The sequence below is a fragment of the Panthera tigris genome, chromosome C1 (assembly GCF_018350195.1).
Source record: "Panthera tigris isolate Pti1 chromosome C1, P.tigris_Pti1_mat1.1, whole genome shotgun sequence".
In the NCBI taxonomy this organism is placed as follows: domain Eukaryota; kingdom Metazoa; phylum Chordata; class Mammalia; order Carnivora; family Felidae; genus Panthera; species Panthera tigris.
The window spans coordinates 125650487-125674843 of NC_056667.1; the positions used below are offsets into that span (position 1 = coordinate 125650487).

Consider the following 24357-nt stretch of genomic DNA (forward strand, 5'->3'; position numbering starts at 1 on the left):
CCACAGGAAAAAGTCTGGAAAACCTCCAAAAGCATGGAGGTTAAAGAACACCCTACTAAAGAATGAATGGGTCAAGCAGGCAATTAGAGAAGACATTAAAAAATATATGGAAACAAACGAAAATGAAAATACAATACTCCAAATGCTTTGGGATGCAGCGAAGGCAGTCCTGAGAGGAAAATACATTGCAATCCAGGCCTATCTCAAAAAACAAGAAAAGTCCCAAATACAGAATCTAACAGCACACCTAAAGGAAATAGAAGCAGAGCAGCAAAGACACCCCAAACCCAGCAGAAGAAGAGAAATAATAAAGATCAGAGCAGAAATAAACAATATAGAATCTAAAAAAACTGTAGAGCATATCCATGAAACCCAGAGTTGGTTTTTTGAAAAGATAAACAAAATTGATAAACCTCTAGCCAGGCTTCTCAAAAAGCAAAGGGAGAGGACCCAAATAGATAAAATCATGAATGAAAATGGAATTATTACAACCAATCCCTCAGAAATACAAGCAATTATCAGGGAATACTATGAAAATTATATGCCAACAAACTGGACAACCTGGAAGAAATGGACAAATTCCTAAACACCCACACACTTCCAAAACTCAAACAGGAGGAAATAGAAAGCTTGAACAGACCCATAACCAGGGAAGAAATTGAATCAGTTATCAAAAATCTTAAACAAATAAGAATCCAGGACCAGGTGGCTTCCCTGGGGAATTCTACCAGACATTTAAAGCAGAGACAATACGTATCCTTCTCAAGCTGTTCCAAAAAATAGAAAGGGAAGGAAAACTTCCAGACTCCTTCTATGAAGCCAGCATTACTTTGATTCCTAAACCAGACAGAGACCCAGTAAAAAAGAGAACTACACACCAATATCCCTGATGAATATGGATGCAAAAATTCTCAATAAGATACTACCAAATAGAATTCAACAGCATATAAAAAGAATGATTCACCATGATCAAGTGGGATTCATTCCTGGGATGCAGGGCTGGTTCAACATTCACAAATCAATCAACGTGATACATCACATTAATAAAAGAAAAGATAAGAACCATATGATCCTGTCAATCGAGGCAGAAAAGGCCTTTGACAAAATTCAGCCCCATTTCTTAATAAAAACCCTCGAGAAAGTCGGGGTAGAAGGAACATACTTAAACATCATAAAAGCCATTTATGAAAAGCCCACAGCGAATATCATCCTCAATGGGGAAAAACTGAGAGCTTTCCCCCTGAGATCAGGAACACGACAGGGATGTCCACTCTTACTGCTGTTGTTTAACATAGTGTTGGAAGTGCTAGCATCGGCAATCAGACAACAAAAGGAAATCAAAGGCATCAAAATTGGCAAAGATGAAGTTTTCACTTTTTGCAGATGACATTATACATGGAAAATCCGATAGACTCCACCAAAAGTCTGCTACAACTGATACATTAATTCAGCAAAGTCGCAGGATACAAAATCAATGTACAGAAATCAGTTGCATTCTTATACACTAATGATGAAGCAACAGGAAGACAAATAAAGAAACTGATCCCATTCACAATTGCACCAAGAAGCATAAAATACCCAAGAATAAATCTAACCAAAGATGTAAAAGATCTGTATGCTGTAAACTATAGGAAGCTTATGAAGGAAATTGAAGAAGATACAAAGAAATGGAAAAACATTCCATGCTCATGGGTTGGGAGAATAAATATTGTTAAAATGTCAATACTACCCAAATCAATCTACACATTCAATGCAATCCCAATCAAAATTGCACCAGCATTCTTCTCGAAGCTAGAACAAGCAATCCTAAAATTCATATGGAACCACAAAAGGCCCCGAACAGCCAAAGTAATTTTGAAGAAGAAGACCAAAGCAGGAGGCATCACAATCCCAGACTTTAGCCTCTACTACAAAGCTGTCATCATCAAGACAGCATGGTATTGGCACAAAAACAGACACAGAGACCAATGGAATAGAATAGAAACCCCAGAACTAGACCCACAAAAGTATGGCCAACGAATCTTTGACAAAGCAGGAAAGAATATCCAATGGAAAAAAGACAGTCTCTTTAACAAATGGTGCTGGCAGAACTGGACAGCAACATGCAGAAGATTGAAACTAGACCACTTTCTCACACCATTCACAAAAATACACTCAAAATGGATAAAGGACCTGAATGTGAGACAGGAAACCATCAAAACCCTAGAGGAGAAAGCAGGAAAAGACCTCTCTGACCTCAGCCGTAGCAATTTCTTACTTGACACATCCCCAAAGACAAGGGAATTAAAAGCAAAAATGAACTATTGGGACCTCATGAAGATAAAAAGCTTCTGCACTGCAAAGGAAACAATCAACAAAACTAAACGGCAACCAACGGAATGGGAAAAGATATTTGCAAATGACATATTGGACAAAGGGCTAGTATCCAAAATCTGTAAGGAGCTCACCAAACTCCACACCCGAAAAACAAATAATCCAGTGAAGAAATGGACAGAAAACATGAATAGACCCTTCTCTAAAGAAGACATCCAGATGGCCAACAGGCACATGAAAAGATGCTCAACGTCGCTCATCAGAGAAATACAAATCAAAACCACACTCATATACCACCTAACGCCAGAGTGGCCAAAATGAACAAATTGGGAGACTATAGATGCTGGAGAGGATGTGGAGAAACGGGAACCCTCTTGCACTGTTGGTGGGAATGCAAACTGCTGCAGCTGCTCTGGAAAACAGTGTGGAGGTTCCTCAAAAAATTAAAAATAGACCTACCCTATGACCTAGCAGTAGCACTGCTAGGAATTTACCCAAGGGATACAGAAGTACTGATGCATAGGGGCACTTGTATCCCAATGTTTATAGTAGCACTCTCAACAATAGCCAAATTGTGGAAAGAGCCTCAATGTCCATCAACTGATGAATGGATAAAGAAACTGTGGTTTATATACACAATGGAGTACTACATGGCAATGAGAAAGAATGAAATATGGCCCTTTGTAGCAACGTGGATGGAAGTGGAGAGTGTGATGCTAAGTGAAATAAGCCATACAGAGAAAGACAGATACCATATGTTTTCACTCTTACGTGGATCCTGAGAAACTTAACAGAAACCCATGTGGGAGGGGAAGGAGATAAAAGAAAAAAAAGAGGTTAGAGTGGGAGAGAGAGCCAAATCTAAGAGACTCTTAAAAACTGAGAACAAACTGAGGGTTGATGGGGGGTGGGAGGGAGAGGAGGGTAGGTGATGGGCATTGAAGAGGGCATCTTTTGGGATGAGCACTGTGTGTTGTATGGAAACCAATTTGACAATAAATTTCATATAATAAAAAGGAAAAGAAAGGCTATAATCAAAAGCATAAGAAACAGTAAGTGTTGGTAAGGATGTGGAAAAAAAGGGAACAATGTGTGGGAATGTAAATTGGTGGAGCCACTATGATAGACAGTATGGAGGGTCCTCAAAAAATTAAAAATAGAACTACCACATGATCCAAATATTCCATCTCTGGGCATTTATCCAAAGAAACAAAAACAGTCATTTGAGAAGATATATGCACCTCTTAATTCATTGCAGCATTATTTACAATAGCCAAGATATGGAAGCAACCTAATGAACGAATGTAAAAAGAAAATGTGGTGTGTGTGTGTGTGTGTGTGTGTGTGTACTACTCAGCTATAAGAAAGGAACTCTTCCCGTTTTCAACATGAATGGACCTTGAGGGTATTATGCTAGGTGAAATAATTCAGACAGAGAAAGACATATACCATATGATTTCACTTATGTATGGAGTCTAAAAAGACCAAACCAACCAAACTAAGCCAAACTCGTAAATACAGAGAACACATTGGTGGTTATCAGGCGGAGAAGGGAGTTGGGGCATGACTGAAATGGATGAAGGAGGCTAAGAGTTTACAAAAATTGAATTATGATGCTGTACACCTGAAACTAAAATGTTATATACCATTTTTACCTCAGTAAAAAATAAAAAAATAAATATATGCTATTAAAAAAAATGACATACACTGAAAAATCTGTGTGAGGTAACACTAAACTGTAAAAGAAAAACACCTGGCTCAGGGGAGTAAGATTTGGTAAAGGTGACTGGGTGATTTTTTAAAAACTTAATACACAGATATATATTTTTCTTCAAATACAGTTAAAAACAATAAACATGTATATACATGGGAAAATGCATTTTAAATTCTTAATTCTTATCTTAAAAATGAACACTTAAACATAATTCAATAGTTAGGAAATCTTAGAGAACAAACAGCTACAAATCATAATTTTACTTACATATTTTTAAAATACCTAGGATTTTAAGTATTTATTGATTTTTTATAAACCCAAATATATAAACACTACCAAAAGGAAAGTAGTTTTTTAAACAAAAGAAAAATGTCTTAGAAGTGATCCTTTGATTTTTTTAAGCTATATTTGATAGAATGGCATTCTAGTATCCTAAAAAAAAAAAAAAAAATGTACCAGCCCTATAAATAAAATGCATACAAAATTTAATAAGATTCCACATAAAAAACATTGTTTCTTCCTATGGGACTTAACTTTACAGACTTTAATTTTATTCCTATAATATCTTTCAAAAATTAAAATTCATTCTTTCAAAACACTATTTTGCACACCTGAAACTAATGTAACATTGTGTGTCAACTGTACTCAAATAAAAAATGTTAAGCTCCCAAATTTCACACCACATGGCACCAAAGGGGCTAGGAAGAAGCAGACAGTTCGAATGATTATAAGCTTCTCTAATGTTCTCTGATAGTATTTATTATTATACAGAAACGTACTCGCCATTCAAAATTTACAAATAGTAATACTGTACTGTTTAATTCCTATTCTTTTTTTTTTAAGTTTTTTTATTTTAAGAGAGAGAGAGAAAGTGCACGTGAGCAGAGGAAGGGCAGAGAGAGAGAGGGAGAGAGAGAGAATCCCAAGCAAGGCTTGAACCCAGGAACCATGAGATCATGACCTGAGCTGAAACCAAGAGGTGGACGCTGAACTGACTGAGCCACCCAGGTCTCCAAATTCCTATTCTTCTTTAAAATTAAATATTTCTGTTGAAGTTGCTATTACGTTTTTTACTCTTTCCCAGACTCATTCTCCTCCTTCCAGATAAAATCAATATTACAAGTTTAATATGGGTTATTCCAATGTCTGTTTGTATATTTCATTATGTATACATATGTATTCATAAATACACAATATTATTTGTGTGTATGGGCTAGGCAGTTTAAAAATAACATGTTTTCAAAATCTGGTCACGTTAAGACATAAATGTAATTCATTCATGTTAATTTCTAAATACCCATCAGGGCATTTTGGTTATTTCTAATCTTTAACAATCCAAAAACTGATTCAATAAACATTCTTCTACATGTATCCTTCTACCCACGGGTGAGAAGACATTCCTAGAAATGGAATGGTTTGGTTTAAGGGCATTTCCAACTTTACCAGATATTACCTAAATGCTCTCCCAAGGGGTTACAACAATTTGTACTCCTACTCAGCAGTATATGAAGCATTTGGTATATAAAATGTTCCTGACATTTTTGGTATGTTAAGTATTTCCATTGTTGCCAATCTAATAGGTGCAAAGTATGGTATTAGTGTAGTAGTTATTTTAAAAGTGTGTTGCATGTATGGAAGGACAGAGCCACAGAGCACATACACTGATGATATCAAGAAACAGAGTTCTTCCTGCTGGATAAGGGAAAAACATAAATGCTTATGTCTGCACAGATGGGAGGAGAAAAAGAACCCGGTGGTGCTGGATTTGAACTGGAGTCTCAGAGTGAACTTATGAACTAAATATGCACATATACATACATACATACATACATATTAACCTATCTCTGACAAAATGTATGTATGTGCATGTAAATCGCTGGATACACTGAAAAGAGCCTAGAAATAATGACATCCCAGAGCAATAAAAACAAAACAAAACAAAACAAAAAACAACACCCTGATTTCTAAATATCACTTCCCAGCAAAGGGAATCAAGGCTCCTTAAAGAAATGTCCAGTTCCAGGTCTGGGGCAAAAATAATAAAAGGTCAATCTTAAACTGTTTGTCAAAAAGCAAGGAAGCAATCAAAGAAATGTAGGGACTTGTTTAAAAAATGAAGGGGCGCATGGGTGGCTCAGTTGGTTGAGCGTCCGACTTCGGCTCAGGTCATGATCTCACGGTTCGTGAGTTCGATCCCCATGTCGGGCTCTGTGCTGACAGCTCGGAGCCTGGAGCCTGTTTCCGATTCTGTGCCTCCCTCTCTCTCTCTGACCCTCCCTCGTTCATGCTCTGTCTCTCTCTGTCTCAAAAATAAATAAACGTTTAAAAAAAAAAATTAAAGAAAAAAAGTAAAGGATTATAACACATTAATAGTAACAGAATTCCCAAGCTCACAGTGATATTTTTTAAATGAGGAAAAATAAAGTTTGTCTTTACAGAAAAATGCCAGCTAATAAATACAGAAGCAAAGACAGAATTAGAAAAACCACTATTTAGGGGCACCTGGGTGGCTCAGTCAAGCGTCTGACTTCGGCTCGGGTCATGATCTCACAGCTTGTGAGTTTGAGCCCCGCATTGGGCTCTGTGCTGACAGCTCGGAGCCTGGAGCCTGCTTCAGATTCTGTGTCTCCCTCTCTCTCTCTCTCTCTCTCTCTCTCTCTGCCCCTCCCCCCACTCAAAAAATAAACATTAAAAAAATAATAAAAAAAAGAAAAAAAAAGAAAACCACTATTTAAAAACTGATTCAGACAGGGGCGCCTGGGTGGCGCAGTCGGTTAAGCGTCGGACTTCAGCCAGGTCACGATCTCGCGGTCCGTGAGTTCGAGCCCTGCGTCAGGCTCTGGGCTGATGGCTCGGAGCCTGGAGCCTGTTTCCGATTCTGTGTCTCCCTCTCTCTCTGCCCCTCCCCCGTTCATGCTCTGTCTCTCTCTGTCCCAAAAAAAATAAATAAAAAACGTTGAAAAAAATTAAAAAAAAAACAAAACTGATTCAGACAAAGATCATAGTGAATGCTAAGACTACCAGATGAAAGGTTGTGGGAACAGGACAGTCACATAATCTCAAAGAGCCACACCACAGATTACTTATTAACTGTAAAGGGAAAACGCGCCTGTACAATTTGCCTTATCTTGGTGAGGCAGAGTTTCTTTCCATGTTTACTGGCTACTCAAGGGCCCTCGTAATGCTCACATTCTTCACCTGTTTTTCTGTTGGCTCATTTGTGCTTTACTAATTAAGTTGTATAAATTGTTAGATACTTTGGACGCTGTAATGCAAATATCTCTACTGAGTCTGTGACCTGTTTGTGTTACACTCTGTGGCAAAATTAATACATCTTTCCATATCCTCAGGATCATAAATACAGCCACCGGTATTTTCTTCTGAACGCTGGATTCTACTGAGCATGCATTTCTAAGAGGCTAAACAGCACTGGTATGTAACTGCTGGAAGATACGAGCCACTGGTGCAGCTTCCTTGCAATGTCGTCTTGTGGTTCTAAGAGGTTTTCCAGCTTTTATGGGGAAGCTCCTTTCAACAGCATGAACAATGAATTGTGGCTACTTAAGAAATATATGACAAAGTTATAGTCTCAGTATATTAAAAAATAAAAAAAATAGAGAAAAGAATTTGTTATATGCTCTTACATGAGTGAACAAAATTTCATTCCTGAGCTCTTCACAACTTTCATTTGGAGTCCAAGCTTCAGCAAACTGTAGGAAATCCCATTTTTCCTTATCACCTTCCTCAGCCTGAAGCTGTTCCTTCCGACCATTCAGTGTGCTCCCTGTAACTTGTGTCTGTAAGAGGAAAAGGCATGTGAATTTTACAAAAGTTCTCTCATAGCAGATCCTTGCTAAGCGGTAATGTGATTCTGCATTTAAACCACGAGTAATCCATAAGAATAAACTCTTATCGTTTCAACCTATCATTGGATTTTAGTAACATAATATTTCAAAATTACAACAGTCAATGATTCCTATGCTTAATGAGGAAAATGTCCAACTACAGAAGTTTTTCTTATAAAAAAATTTATTATGATATTTATAAACTTTGAAATTGAACCTACATATGATTGGCCATTTTGAATATCTAGTCAGTGCTTGAAAACCATCCTCTAATAACTAGTCAAATCCTTTCTGTAAATACCCCTGCAGGCTGGGGAGGAAAAACACAGGTGAGTGGAAAGAGCAAGCACCATCCCACCTACCCTTCCTGGAGTCCAGGTACAGGCTGTCTTCTGTCCAAAATTAGCTGGGAACTCAATCCTTGAGTAACGGTTTATTCTTAGCTTACAAAAAGGACTTGAGGTTTGAAAACGTTATGTTTCCTTGCTAGCTCTTCCTCCTCTGGCCTCCAAAATGGTAGATGAAGGCCTTGGAAGGCAGTAGGAAAACTTCATGTCTCTTCCTTATCACAGAGGAGAGGTAAGGTACCACCAATTGAAGCCTTTCTAAACTTGGTCCTTATCACTACCTTAGTGTACCTGGATATCCTTTGCCTGAACACTACAACTCAGCCTCTTAACTTACGTAGGCTCTGCATAATAATGAGTACAGTGATAACCCTGAATTCAAGCTTTACCTTTCGATTCAACATTCCCCACATAAGGGTGTCTAGGGTCCCATTTGCAACAAGGTAGTGAATATTCACAGAACTGCACTGTCCAATTCGGTGAGCACGGTCTTCTGCTTGTTTTATGTGACCAGGGTCCCAATACAACTCAGCAAATACAACATGAGTTGCAGCAGTAAATGTCAAACCCTAAGCAAAATAAAGAAATTGAGATGCAAATAAACTGAGAATGTAACATAGAGCCGTATATAATAAAGTCTTTCTGAACATGTTAAATGAACAAGAGAAAGCTGAAGGACTTAAAAATAAATCAGTCTTTCATTTTAAGCCAAATTAAGAAAATTTAATTCACGAAAGGCAAATGAAGACTGCTTATTGCAAATGGCCAGGTAAACTACAAAAAACACACTTAAAAGGTATTTCAGTAATTTCAAAAGTCAGTTTGATGGATATATATATAAACAAAATCATTTTATCCTCTGATGAGGACTGGATTCACATTACCACTGGAAAATCTAATAAAATGAATTATAAACGAGAATATAATTTCTAACACATGGTATCCATAGCAACTAGGCAGACAGCAATGACTTCCTCTATTCATTTAGTTCAGTGTTGTTCTATAAAGCAAGAAAATCATGTCTCCAGTCACAATGTTCTCTTCCTATGAAATTTCTCCCACATCTCAAAACCCTCGTTTACTGGTTTGTATCTCAGTATGTAACACAACTGAATTTTTTGTGCAATTGCATGTTACCTCAGTCTGAAACAGTGTGACATGAATAAGTATTAAGTCTTGTTTTATAATCAATATATGAGAAATAATACAAATCTCCTCAAAGAATGTGTCCAAAAATACATGATCTTAAAGTTGAAAGGCTGAGTGAAATGTGAACGGTGCTTAAGTTGTTGCCACACAGTAGTAAAGGATGTTATGAGGTTGACAGAAATACCTACCATCCATTGACAGAATCATCTAATCCACACTGTTGTTTACATGCACTGGAACTTCCATTGGAGAATGACTTTGGCAACTGCTGTGCTGCTATTTTTTGTTACCTTCAAATATTTTTATATCACATAACAATGTCAAACTAGCATTCATTAGATGGGGGCAGGAGTTCTCACTAAAGATGTATCACTTTGGAACAGAAGTTAGAAGTGATAAAAACATGGCAAACCAAATAGCCATCAAGCTAAGCTGTGCTGCTATTTAGGAAAGGAAACACCACAAAATGTTAGAGATGATGCTGAAGAATAAGAAGGAGTATTTAAAGAGGGATGGACACTTTTAAGCATCATATGACCATACAAGAATAAAGGGGAAATATGCTGGCAAGACCCACGTCCCTCTGAGATACTACTAAACTATAATGGAAGATTCACATGCCCTAAGAACACAGCCCTTTCTACTTTCCTTTATGCCTATGGACATACAAGGATTCAGGTATACAAATTTTGAATTACAGCAGGTCTTCAGGAATAAAGCCTTGAATAAAATACTGGTGCCCTATACAATCTTAATTTCAAAAAGTCTTTTTATCAAGCAGATCCTTCTGTGTGGCTTCCTCCAACCTTTCTTCTACCATGCTATCAGCACTCCATTTTTAAGGATCTTTGTGAGGATACTCTCTCTGGCTAGAATATTTTAACAGACATAAAACTCAGATGACCACAAGTTTCATCCAACATGGGGGAAATGCTGAGACACTTCTCCTTTTGGTTAGAACTCCTAGTGAGTTCTGGAACTTCTTCATCGTCATGGAGTTTCTCTGTACAATTTTACAGATGTCAATTAGCTTGCTAAAAGCAGGTCTCTGGCCCTGGTTTAGATTCCACAGTCTAGAGAAGATGACAGATATGCTCTTTACCAGGTTGGACGCACCTCAATATGCTCAACTCCTTTTCCCTATGTTACGTTTCCTGGCTTAGACATTTACATCAAAATATTGTGGGATGTTAGTAGAAAAAAAGTCCAGAAGGATCTCCCTTACATGGCATGGTGTTGTCTTCCACAAGAGCCATTTGGTTTTTATTTCTTTGTAACAGAACACCTGATTTTTAGTGTGACTAGACAAAACAAAGGCTACTTTCTCCTGCTTTCCTTGAAGTTAGTTGTAACCATGGGGCTAACTGCAGGTGAATGGGCTGCAGCGTGCCTTTCTCCAGTCAGCTGCCTGGATGACAGGTATGTGGAAGAACTCCAGCAGCTCTCTTAAGTAAGAGATAACCTGCTAGGAGTGGTAGAGCAGAAAGACAGGAGAAGCTTAAGACCTAAGGACTTTGTGGAACCACCATGCAAACCTTGGACTGTCTACGTAAGAGAATAAACTTTGTGTATTTGAGTCATTCTTAATTTGGGTTCTCATTTACTTCTAGCCAAACCCAATCTTAAGGGTCAAACCAGGGACACTCCATAAAAAGTTCTCAGACAGAAGAGTTCTTTTCCCTCAGGCCACCTTGCCTCAGAAGCTCTGGTAAAACCAACTAAGATGTGTGCTATAGGAAATGAAAGGAAATTCTATGCAAATTAAAAGTAAGAAAAAAAAAAGGTCATGGAAAAGTATTACAATCAAATTAGCTATACTCATCTAGGCAATTCTTTCCTTGAAAATTTAGGAAGCTTTGAGTCAAAAGTGTTGAGGTCTCTCTCAAATATTCTCCAAAGTAGAATATTTATTACACTTTTATCTTGATATAAAGCTATAATTATGGTTAGTGACCTTTTTATTATCTTAATGACATTTCATTATCAAATTAACACCTGAAATTTCTTACCTGGCCAGCAGCCTGAATGCTTAGGATAGCCACACGAGTATCAGGATCTTTTTGAAACTGATTAACTAGATGTATTCTTTCTGAAGACGGAACACTTCCATCTATCCTAATGTAGCGTGTCTAGTATCAACAAGGGAGATGGCAACATTAGCACAAACCCCGATGCACCTATCTCATTTTATATAGTTTATACCTGATTTTTATGCTCACATAACAAAACAGAAATGGGTTAAGATGAAAGGTTAGTAAATGTTATATAAGAAGAATCTTAACCAAATTTCTTAATGCTTCTTATAACAATTCCATATTTTTAAATCTTTTAATCTACTTGAGGGTAGGATCTGTGTCTAATTCATCTTCATACCATCAATGCCAAGTGAATGCCGTGTATAAAACAGGGCTCCATAAATCATCACTGAACTAATGTCTTCAGTAAAATTCTATGAAAATTCACATGCTAACTTTAAATGACAGATCAGGCTAACTTCAAAGTTACAGGTTCACTAATTCTAAAATAAAAATAAAGCCAGACAGGGGAGAAGGGAGAAAGAGGATTTACCCCCATTATTAAGGATTCATGAAGAATAGTGCATTTATTTCTGAAGTATTTCAATATTAATTGGGAAAATAGCTTTTTTAGAGTACAATTTGAATTCATTTTTTTTTTCACATTTCTAAATTTAAAAGAAATATGTGATAAGGTCATCTCCATTGAGTTGGGGAACCAAGACACTCACACACATTTTTTAAAAGTAGGGAAACATTAAGTGCTAAATTGAACAGTGCTGTCTTTTAGGGATGATTTGGGCTGGGTAAAGGGGAGCACAATCAGTGTGTGTGAGAGTAGTTAAAAATGACTCATTACTCAATTTTCTAAAATTCAGTAGAAGTCCTGAATTTCAAATAGTAGTCTCATTTTATAAGCACTTTTATGGAAAACACAGCCTTCAATAGTCAAGACATATAAATATTCACTTTCACAAGGAAATATTTAAGTTAATCATTAAATAGAATGTATCATATTAACTTTGTGTGTCTTCACAAACATATAAATTCATCAGTGATCGATTTAAAATCCAATGAGAGAGATTATAAGATCTTCTGACAGTCTTTCTAAAGAAAATACACACAGTCAGGTTAGACAGAGTTTGGGAGAAATTCGCCTCCAACCCATGACTACCTATCATTTTTAAATGTTAGTGATGTTAAATGGGATTCTAAACACATCAGTAAAGCAGAAGTGGGGAGAAGAGACAGACTGCCATACTTAGAATAGATCCCAGTAATTTTAAGGATTTAAGTTTAATGGAATCAGAATAAGAAAATATTATGAATTTGATTTTATTCCCCAATCATTTAAAAATATTAAAAAAAAATTTTTTTTAACGTTTATTTATTTTTGAGACAGAGAGAGACAGAGCATGAACGGGAGAGGGGCAGAGAGAGAGGGAGATATAGAATCGGAAGCAGGCTCCAGGCTCTGAGTCATCAGCCCAGAGCCCGACGCGGGGCTCGAACTCACGGACTGCGCAATCGTGACCTGAGCTAAAGTCGGACGCCCAACCGACTGAGCCACCCAGGCGCCCCTTTTCTTTTATTTATTTATTTATTTTTATTTTTCAAATATTTCTGAGATTAACTTTCTCAAAAGGTGTTTTAAAAATACTGTACAATAATTAGGGGCACCTGGGTGGCTCAGTCAGTTAAGTGTCTGACTTAAGCTCAGGCCATGATCTCATGGTTACTGAGTTTGAGCCCCATATCAGGCTCTCTGATGTCAGGGTGAGCCCACTTCAGATCCTCTCTCTCTCTGCCCCTTCCCCACTTGCACTCTCTCTCAAAAATAAATAAACATTTAAAAAAATACTATATGAGGGGCGCCTGAGTGGCTCAGTTGGTTAAGCGTCTGACTTTGGCTCAGGTCATGATCTTGAGATTTGGGAGTTTGACCCCCATGTGGGGCTCAGTGCTGACAGCTCAGAGCTTGGAGGCTGCTTCAGATTCTGCGTCTCCCTCCCTCCCTCCCTCCCTCCCTCCCTCCCTCCCTCCCTCCCTCTCTCTCTCAAAAATAATTATTAAAAAAATTTTTTTTAAAAAGGAATCAATATTTAAATCAATACTACGATAATCAATGTGAGAACACCTTTTCACAGATAGCACTTTATTATGTTATCATAAATCTGTCTGTGAAGGAAAAATGAGAATTACTTCTTTGGTAATGTTAATAAACAGACTGCCAAATGCTCATAATATGTATACAAAGTTTTTAAAAACATGGCTTAATTCCTCCATGTAAAAAATCTACCTACACAGGCAAGTGGTTCTGCCACTCCATGTATATTAAGCTCACACAGTTTGTCAGAAAATTTCTTTGCAGTTTCTGAGCATCTCCAAAAGCCCTCAGCACATAAAGAGAGATGACAGATTTAAACTCTGAAAGAAAAAATGGCAGATGCTGTCTCTGATAAGACTGTTGGGGAATTAGGTGAACCTAAGAAAATGCAGTTAAGGCCAGCAGGTTTGGAGAGCTTACCTGATACTGTACCTGGGCCATATGTTTCACATTCCCCTGTACTAAATCTTCCAGGCAACATACTCTGTTTAAAGTTTAAAAGGTATGACTGCAGTTGGGCACTAAAATTGGCTGAATTCATTCTCTGTTTCCCCTCAACATCACCCATGTTCTAAGGTTGCCTTGAGGGTAAATAAGAATTTTAATTTTTAACTGTCTACATCAGTCTCAAATGGTGTATCCAGTAACAATGCTGAAATTCACAATATAGGCTATCAAGTCAGCATATTTTAGTCAACCCAGATAATTAGATTAGTGGAAAATTATAAGCCTGGAAGAAAAGAAAAAATTTAATAGTGTATCATCAACATAATAGTAATATATAATATTAGTGTAATTTGCAAGAAGAAAATCTAATAATAATATACCATCATTTAAAGAAGGCCAAAAAAACCTCAATTACAAGACTACAATTGATGTTTATTATATTAAAAATCTGCATCTTAAAAGTATTTCATAGAAAAATAACATACCTTGTTTTCTATGACTGCTTCTGTGCAAGCTTGGAGCATGCTTAAATGATGAGCAAACACCAGAAATTTAAGTGAATCGTTCTGAAGCATCATCTTAATATAGTCCTTTACAGCACCTGCCTAGATATTAAAAGTTAAACCTCCATTAATGTCATACAAATCTTTATTTGAAAAATGTCACTTACGTCACTTTCTTTTCATAAAGCATGAAAAACTTTTCAGAAGTCAGTAAGTTTCTATGAACTAAGTGCTTTGCTCTCGAGGTAGACTAAGGAAATAGAGGCCCACATTTAAGGGGAAAAGGGAAAAAGAGACACAAGGGAGGGAATAAAAACAAACAAACAAATAAAAACACCTTGAGAAGTAAAACAAGAACAAGTCAAGAATGAGAAGAAAAAGTTCCAATGGAAAAGAGGTAGTCAATTAGGCTATGGCCAAAAAGGGGTTGGTGGTTTTGTTTAGAAGCTCATTTTCAAAAAAGCTCATATAAAAGACTACGTGGAATAGGGTTAAGGAGGAAATGAATGAACAGCACTTTTTTTTTTTTTTTTAAGAGAAGACTACAAATTAAGAAAGCTGGGACTAGAGCGTAAGGGTTAAGGAAAGTTGATTCATTTGTTTTTTTAACTAAGAAGCTTAGGTAGGTTTAGAAATAGGGCATTTAAAGTGTAGATAGGCTAATGGAAATGGACAATGAGGGGATCTAAGCTTGTCTCCAAGAAGCAGAAGGTTGTAGAAGAGGCTGAAGTGATAGGATAAAGGGAACAGGAGGGAGGTCAAGAGCACAGAAGGACATATGGAGAAACTGTGAAGGAGAAAGGAGAAAATCAAGATAGCTCAGATTAAAAAGACTTTTCTCTCTCTCTCTTTTTAAAAGTTTATTTATTTATTTTAAGAGAGAGAAGACCGTGAGTGAAAGCATGCCAGCAGGAGGGAAGGGGAAGTGTGCAGAGAGCAGATGAGAGAAAATCCCAAGTAGGCTCCATATTATCAGCAAGGAGCCCGATGTTGGGGCTCAAACATATGAACAGTGAGATCATGACCTGAGCCAAGATCAAGAGATGAGTAACAGACTGAGCCACCCAGGTGCCCCTAAAAAGGCTTTTCTTAGTTAACTTGAGGACAAGTTATCTATTAAGAATGAGTAATCAATGTGAGATGAATTAAATAGGAATCAAATTTAAAGCATCAATTTAATCTAAAACACAAATGTAGTCTCTTAACTATTAAAAGCTAGTTAGATCGCTCAGTCAGTTGGGTGAACAACTCTTGACTTTGGCCCAGGGCATGATCTCACAATTTGTGAGTTCAATCAAGCCTTTCGTCTGGCTCTGTGCTGACAAGGTGGAGTCTGCTTGGGATTCTCTCTCTCTCTTTGCCCCTCCCCTGCTCAAGCATGTTTTCTCTCTCTCTCTCTCTCTCTCTCTCTCTCTCTCTCTCTCTCTCTCTCTCTCTCTCAATATAAATAAACTTAAAAAAAACTAGTTAGAAATTTTGGGAAAAGAGAGCAGGCTGAACACATTTAACCTAGACTCCCTCTAAATGCTGTATGTATGTATGTATGTATGTATGTATTATATATTTACTGTTCATTTACTTAGAGAGAGACAGAGTGTGAGCAGGAGAGGGGCAGAGAGAGAAGGAGTGAGAGAATCCCAAACAGGCCCTGAGCTATCAGTGCAGAGCCTGGACATGGGGCTCGATCTCACGAAGTACAATATCATAACCTGAGGTGAAATCAAGAGTCTGACGCTCAATCAACTAAGCCACCCAGGCACCCCTCAATGTTGTATTTAAAAGACAGCAAAGCATACAGAGAACTCAAGAGGAATTAATAGTGACAAAACTTTGGAAACTAGAAAGTAGACAGATGCTTAGTAACTAATTAGCCAACCTGACAGCTCCTAAGGTGGAAGTATGGAAAGTTGACAAGCAAGAGGTTTAGAATAGAGGTAATGTAAAAAAGGCTTAGGAAATGGTGCTAAGGGAAGTGAGGTTGGGGGTGTGGCTACAACAGGAGGATTGGTCAAAATAATATTTGAGGAGTTGATCATGTACCAACACTGATCTAGATATTCTCCTATTCCTATTCCACACAATAGAGTACTTCTCCAACCTACTCTGGCAGAAAGCAAGAGATTTATTTTCTAGAGAGCATAAAACAGAAGGTATATGGATAAAGGAATCCTACAATGATGGTAGGCTATTCTACAAAAATCATAGGGATTAAATAAAAGTTACATAATAAATGTGGAGATCTGCCCTTCTCTCTCAGCCTTCTTATCCTCCCATGTCTCCAAAAAGACAAAGAGGCTCATGCCTTCTACACAGGAGAGGAGAATCATATAAATTGATTATATTCTAGGGAATGTGACAAGCCAAAAAGAAAAGACTAAAGAGTCTAATATTGAGGGTTCCTCAACAAGACATCCAGTCAGATCATCCGTTATTGAAGGCCATAGTCTATAAGTCATATCCATGTACAGTTTCCAGTCAGTGTAACTAGAAGAGATTACATTTGTAAGACAACAGGATGCTCTAAAAATGGAGTGGCTAAGAGGGAAAGGGGCGGAAATACTTTTGGAAATTAAAAATCTAACAGTAGGAATTAAAAATTCACTGGTTATGAAGCCAAGAAAATCTTCCAGGAAGTAGATGAAAAATTATAATAAATATAAAAGTGTAAGAAAATTAGAGAACCAAACCAAGACGGCAATACATGAATAAAATTTCTAGATACAACAGAGAAAACAGAGGAAAGAAAATAATCAGAGAAAAAAAAAGTTTTATAAAACTTAAGGGCAGGAGTTTTCAAAATGGAAAATGGAATAGGTCCTCTGAGGATCCATGGACGAAAATGGACCTAGAGTGTGGTCCATCATCATGAAACTTTAGAACACTGGGAACAAAGAAATAATTCTTTAAGCATCCAGGGAAGGGAGGAAAATAATTAAAACAAAAGACTTGAAGTGCATTGGATTTCTCAATATCTGTAGTAATTCTGAGAAAATGATTCCTTTCTTCCTTCCTATCTTTCATTTCTTCCTTCCTTTCTTCCTTCCTTCCTTCCTTCCTTCCTTCCTTCCTTCCTTTCTCTTTCTTTCTTTCTTTCTTTCTTTCTTTCTTTCTTTCTTTCTTTCTTTCTTTCCTTCCTTCTTTCTTCTTTCTTTCTTTCTTTCTTTCTTTCTTTCTTTCTTTCTTTCTTTCTTTCTTTCTTTCTTTCTTTCTTTCTTTCTTTCTAGAGGGCATGAGTGGGAGAGGGGCATAGGAAGAGGGAAAGAGAGAATCCAAAGTTTCTCTCAAGATGTGGGGCTTGATCTCATGACCATGAGGTTATGATCTGAACCAAAACCAAGCGGCTCAGTCAGTTAAGCGTCCGACTTCGGATCAGGTCATGATCTCACAGTTTGTGGGTTTGAGCCCTGTGTTGGGTTCTGTGCTGACAGAGCCTGGAGCCTGCTTCAGATTCTGTGTTTCCCTCTCTGCCCCTCCCCTGCTCACACTCTGTCTCTCTTTCTCAAGAATGAATAAAACATTAAAAAACAAAAAGTTAGATGCTTAACTGACTGAACCACCCAGACACCCTGAGAAAATGATTTCTGATTAAGAATTATACACACCCAAATTAAAAATCAGGGATAAAAGTAGAATAAAGCTATTTTCAAATACACAGAAACTCAAATAATTGATGACAGCTAAAGACACAAAGCAAGCAGTAATACAAACCAAGAAGCAATATAAACATGTTGCTGAGGGATTTGAAGTAAATATTAAAAGAAAACCAAAAAAACAGCTAAAAGAACAGAAAGTGGTTGCCTCTGGGGAATAAGTTCAGAAGACATATTTTTTGAAATAGCTGTTTTTCTTCATTAAACTAGGATTGTATGTAGCTTTGGCAATAATAAAAAAATTTTTTAACAGGGACATTTCCAAATTGAAAAGTACCTATTTAAAATTAATGCACACAACTATAAACTCATAGGACTGATTTTGCACGCTACATTTTGTATGTATACATTTTCCAAACAATAGAAATTCATCATACAATGAGACTTAATGGAGGCCATTAAGAACTTTAGCCTTGGATTTCAGTGCCTCAGAGAGTGAAATGAAGTACTCTCAAACTAAAGAGCTATAAATTCCAGATATGTTGCCATGGTAACTGAACCACTTTAATAAACCGCTTGTTTGGCTAAAGAGCTGTATTTACTGTGATAAGTCTTTCAAAAAAACACACGTCAAGTTGGAGTATTTTTTAGGTACATTCATTTACCATCCATTGCAGACTTAGAAATTATACAACCACTGTATCCCCAGTTTCAGATGCATTCCCTGCCTGAGCAAGCTATTTCTGCCAGAGTCCCCTCCACTGATATCACCCCTTACTCATTACAATCAGAAACTGCTGATGCCAAAGCCCAAGCGTCCTGTTTCCCACTCCTTCTAATCACTGGTTTAGAAAGGTTTATGGTTAATATTAATATTGCAAGTTCAATTATATAATGGGCTAAACAGTCTATTGGGACTAGCCTAGTAACTTAAAAATCATTGTGACCTTGCTTCCTAGAGAAAGAGAACCAAAATATCTATGTAACAACCTTTAGGATTTCCATTAGGTTCTTACAAGGGGACTGCAAATCACTGCATTTTAAAATGTACCATACAAGCATGTTAACTGTTCTGATTTTATTCTAATTAAAACTGTCACTGCATTGTCATATTTTACATTATCTGGGCAGGAAGTTGCTTTCAAACTATCTTAAGTGTGAATTATGTGGAATGGCAGGTCCCAATCAGTATTTTGGTTATGCAAGTTCAGGTTTTGCAGAAGTTGCAAAAAATTTATGTATTCACAATCTTACTTTGCTGAAACTGTCTGTTAGTCCAAGCTCTAGTTTAAATAATGAAGACCATACATCTCATTTAAAGAAATTCAGAAATGAAGAGAATATAATATATGCTAATATTTGTTTCTTAAATTGGTTTTAGTGAATAGGTAGGTGTACATCATAATTTTTGAAGTAAAAGTAAAGAAAAGCCTCAAGCACATTAAAGACCTGATGAAATTTACTTGATTTTAAATTGTCAGCTTTTAATCAAATGATAAAAGGGAGAAACAAAGAATAAAAAAAACCATCAAATCTGCATTATGACAAGAGACTCTGTCCATGACCAAATATTAGTTTCGCTTCCCTCATCCCTCTTCTTGACTAGGCTTCAGCCTGTCCTGGCCAGGTCTACACAGCCAAGGCTCAGCAAGAATCCTGCTGAGTCAGTTTATCAAGAAAGCCCCTACCCTTGCTACCTGATCAACCCTTGATATCTGATTAAGTTCCTCATCCCCCACTTATGATGTTTAAGCCCTTGGCCTTCTTGAGCAAGAATCTCCCTAGCCTTAATGTCTCTTCTTAGTAATTTTGCATCCACTGACCCCCTTCATGTTGCAGGGTGGCTAAATCCCCACTGGTTCTTGTTGAATTCAGAGTTGAGCAGTCTCTCTCCACAACTGTAAGAGGGTTGACTCCTTTGCAATGATCTTGAATGAAGTCTTCCTTACCATTTTAATAAGTATCAGAATGATTTTTTTATTTAGCTGCTACAAATTCCAGCTAAAGGAGTGTGAGCATAAAAGAAGCTCCTCCTTAAATTCTTAAGTCCTTAGGCCCCAGAGCAAATGCAGTTTTATTTAGATATAGGGTGGCCATGTGCTTTAAGGAAAGTTCTTCGAGCTCTTTTAAATCAACACAGGGTGAATTGTGATTGGTCTACGCAAGCCTAGCACTTCCATTCTCCCTGCAAGTGACTCTAATAAGAAATGGGAGAAGTCTGCAGGGGCCTTCCAAAAAAATCCTCACTGACAAAGGGACCCTTAGGAAGGCTTTTTCTTGCTTTGGACATTATGGTCTATACATGGTATAAGGAAGTGCAGCAGCCATCTTGGGGCCTAAGGAAGCCATTAAGAACAAGCAGCAACCTAGCGTAGACAAAGCAGAAAGACAGAAGAAGCTGGGTTCTTTCAACAAACAAATAAACAAAAACACAAAAAACCCACAATACCTTTATTGGGATATAATTCACATACCATTAACTTCACCCATTTGAAGTGTGTAGTTTAATGGCTTTTAGTTCTATCCACAGAGATGTGCATCCATCACCATAGTCAGTTTTAGAATATTTTCATTATCCTACAAAGAAACCCTTCATCTCTTAGCCATGATATCCCCACCATGGTCTCTGCCTCACCCCCTAGCTCTAGACAAACACTAATCTACTTTCTGTCTCTATGAATTGGACTATTTTGGACATTTCACATAAAATGAATAATACAATGCAATCTTTTATGACTGGCATCTTTATTAGCATAAAGTTTTCAATCCATGTTGCACCACATGTTGGTATTTAATTTCATTTTATTGCCATATAACATTCCATTGTATGGATATATCACATTTTATTTGCCCATTCACCAGTTGATATCCTCTCTGCTTCTTTTGTTTTTATACATTTGTCTTGTTCACTTCATAGTATTTATTAATTTATCTGTGATAGTTGATTTAACCTTTACTCTTTGAAATTATAAGAGGAAAGTATGAAAGTAAAAGGGAATATGCATTGCTTATTCACCCCCAACCCACCCTGTCCCGCCCCACAGACCACCACAAAAGAAAGGCTAGAAATGTGTCTTCTGCTATCCCTTCCATTGGCCCATGGCTCTTAATTTAGAAACCACTTTATCAGCCTGAAAAGATATTTTCAAATCTGTAGTAAATATTTTCAAATCCAGTAGAAGACAGCCTTCAGGAGAAGAAAGGTAGTTCCATATTATGATATCAGTATTTTGGACATTTCATTGAGCCCCATGCCAAAAAAAATAATAGTTTCACTTCCAAAGAAGGTTTGAGTGAACTACTGTTAAGTGTTTTCTTATTTCTAGCCATGTTTCTTTTTTATCATTTCATTTAATTTTTTTCATCATAAGTGTACTCTTTAATCCCTATTCCAAATGTCTCCCATCCCTCCACCCACCTCCCCTCTACTAACCATCAGTTTTGTTCACTATAGTTAAGAGTCTGTTTCTTGGTTTGTCTTTTTTTCTTCTTCTATTTATTTTATAAAAATTATTTATCTATTTATTTATTTAATGTTTTTATTTCTTTTTGAAGGAGAGAGAGACAGAGCATGAGTGGGTGAGGAGCAGAGAGAGAGGGAGACATAGAATCTGAAGTAGGCTCCAGGCTCTAAGCTGTCACCACAAAGCCCGATGCAGGGCTCAAACTCATGAACTGTGAGATCATGACCTGAGCCGAAGTCTGATGCTTAACCGACTGAGCCACCCAGGCACCCCTAAATTTATTTTTTTAATTTACATCCAAGTTAGCATATAGTGCAACAATGATTTTGAGTAGACTCCTTACCACCCCTTACCCATTTAGCCCATCCCCCCTCCTACAACTCCTCCAGTAACCCTCTGTTTGTTCTCCATATTTAAGAGTCTCTTATGTTTTGTCCCTCTCCCTGCTTTTATATTATTTTTGCCTCCCAGCCCTTATGTTCAACTGTTTTGTCTTAAATTCCTCATATGAGTGAGGTCATCTGATTTTGTCTTTCTCTAATTTCACTTAGGATAATACCTTCTAGTTCCATTCACGTCATTGCAAATGGCAAGATTTCATTCTTTTTGATTGCAGAGTAATAATCCATTGTATATATATACACCACATCTTCTTTATCTATTCATCCATCGATGGACATTTGGGCTCTTTCCATACTTGGGCTATTGTTGACAGTGCTGCTATAAACATTGGGGTGCATGTGTCCTTTCAAAACAGAATACCTGTATCCCTTGGATAAATACCTAGTAGTGCAACTGCTGGGTCATAGGTAGTTCTATTTTTAATTTTCTGAGGAACCTCAATACTATTTTCCAGAGTGGCTCCTCCAGTTTGCATTCCCATCAGCAGTGCAAAAGAGATTCTCTTTCTCTGCATCTTTGCCAACATTTTTTGTTGCCTGAGTTGTTAATGTTAGCCATTCTGACAGGTTTAAGGTGGTATCTCATTGTGGTTTTGATTTGTATTTCCCTGATGATGAATGAAGTTGAGCATTTTTTCATATGTCAGTTGGCCATCGGGATGTCTTCTTTGGAGAAGTGTCTATTCATGTCTTTTGCCCATTTCTTCATAGGATTATTTGTTTTTTGGGTGTTGAGTTCGATAAACTCTTGGTTTGTCTCTCCTTTTATTCCTTTGCTTGTTTGTTTTGTTTCTTCAATTCCACATATGAATGAGACCATATGGTAATTTTCTTTCTCTGAATGACTTATATCATTTAGCATTATATTCTCTAACTCTATCCATGTCATTGCAAATGGCAAGGTTTCATTTTTTTATGGTTGAATCATATTCTGTGTGTGTGCGTGTATGAGTATGTGTGTGTGTGTATGTGCACCACATCTTCTTTATCCATTCATGTATTGATGGACACTTGGACTGCTTCCATAATTTCGCTATTGTAAATAATGCTGCAAGAAACATAGGGGTGTTTGAGTTAGTGTTTTTGTATTTTTGGGGTAAATACCCAGTAATGTGATTATTGGATCACAGGATAATTCTATTTTTAACTTTTTAAGAGAAACCTCCTTATTGTTTTCCAGAGAGGCTGTACCAGTTTGTATTCCTGCCGACAGTGCAAGAGGTTTCCTTTTACTCTACATCCTCACCGACACTTGTTTCTTGTGTTTTTTATTTCAGCCATTTTAATAGGTACATTTCCCTGATGATGAGTGATGTTGAGCATCTTTTCATGTGTCTTTTGGCCATCTGTAGGTCTTCTTTGCAGAAATGTCTATTTATGTCTTCTGCCCATTTTTAATTGGATTAGTTTTTTGGGTGTTGAGTTGTATCCGTTCCTTATATATTTTGGATAGTAACCCTTTATTGGATATGTCATTTACAAATATCTTCTCCCATTCAGTAGATTGCCTTTGAGTTTTGTTTATGGTTCCCTTTTCTTTCCCTTGCCTCAGGAGACATCTAGAAAAATGCTGCTAAGACTAATGTCAGAGAAATCACTGCTTGTGCTCTCTTCAAGGATTTTTATGGTTACAGGTCTCACATTTAGGTCCATTTTGAGTTTATTTTTGTGTATGGTGTAAGCAACTAGTCCAGTTTCATTCTTTTACATGTAGCTGTTCAGTTTTCCCAACACCATTTGTTGAAGACATTGTCGTTTCCTGTTGTATATTCATCCCTCCTTTGCAGAAGATTAACTGACCATATAATTGTGGGTTTATTTCTGGGTTTTCTGTTCCATTCCATTGATCTATGTGTCTATTTTTATCAAGTACCATATTATTTTGATTACTACTGCTTCGTAATATAACTTGAAGTCTGAAACTGTAATACCTCCACTTTTGTTTTTCTTTCTCAAGCTTGCTTTGGCTATGTGAGGTCTTTTGTGGTTCCATACAAATTTTAGGAGTTTGTTACAGTTCTATGAAAAATGTTGTTGGTATTTTTTTTTTTTATTTTTATTTTTTAATATATGAAATTTACTGTCAAATTGGTTTCCATACAACACCCAGTGCTCATCCCAAAAGGTGCCCTCCTCAATACCCATCACCCACCCTGCCCTCCCTCCCACCCTGCCCTCCCTCCCACCCCCCATCAACCCTCAGTTTGTTCTCAGTTTTTAACAGTCTCTAATGCTTTGGCTCTCTCCCACTCTAACCTCTTTTTTTTTTTTTTTTTTTTTTTCCTTCCCCTCCCCCATGGCCATACAGAGAAAGACAGATACCATATGGTTTCACTCTTATGTGGATCCTGAGAAACATAACAGAAACCCATGTTGTTGGTATTTTGAAAGGAATTGCATTAAATATGTAGTGGCTTTGGGCAGTATAGACATTTTAACAATATTTGTTCTTCTAACCCATG

The 24357-nt window shown here is 37.1% G+C and overlaps 1 protein-coding gene across 8 annotated transcripts in view; it reads right to left on the minus strand.

Moving 5' to 3' along the window:
- Positions 1 to 24357, minus strand: part of ZRANB3 (zinc finger RANBP2-type containing 3) — a 303727-nt gene that overhangs the window by 47892 nt on the left and 231478 nt on the right. For 7 of the 8 annotated variants that reach the window (XM_042994356.1, XM_015545089.2, XM_042994357.1 and 4 more), the window contains 4 exons: positions 14423 to 14542; positions 11378 to 11497; positions 8609 to 8788; positions 7672 to 7824 (listed from right to left, as the gene is read on the minus strand). In XM_042994356.1, coding sequence (XP_042850290.1) covers positions 7672 to 7824; positions 8609 to 8788; positions 11378 to 11497; positions 14423 to 14542 — 573 coding nt within the window. Of the gene's footprint in view, positions 1 to 7671; positions 7825 to 8608; positions 8789 to 9556; positions 10314 to 11377; positions 11498 to 14422; positions 14543 to 24357 lie in introns of those variants that run through there. The other variant, XM_042994360.1, reaches the window with a different exon arrangement.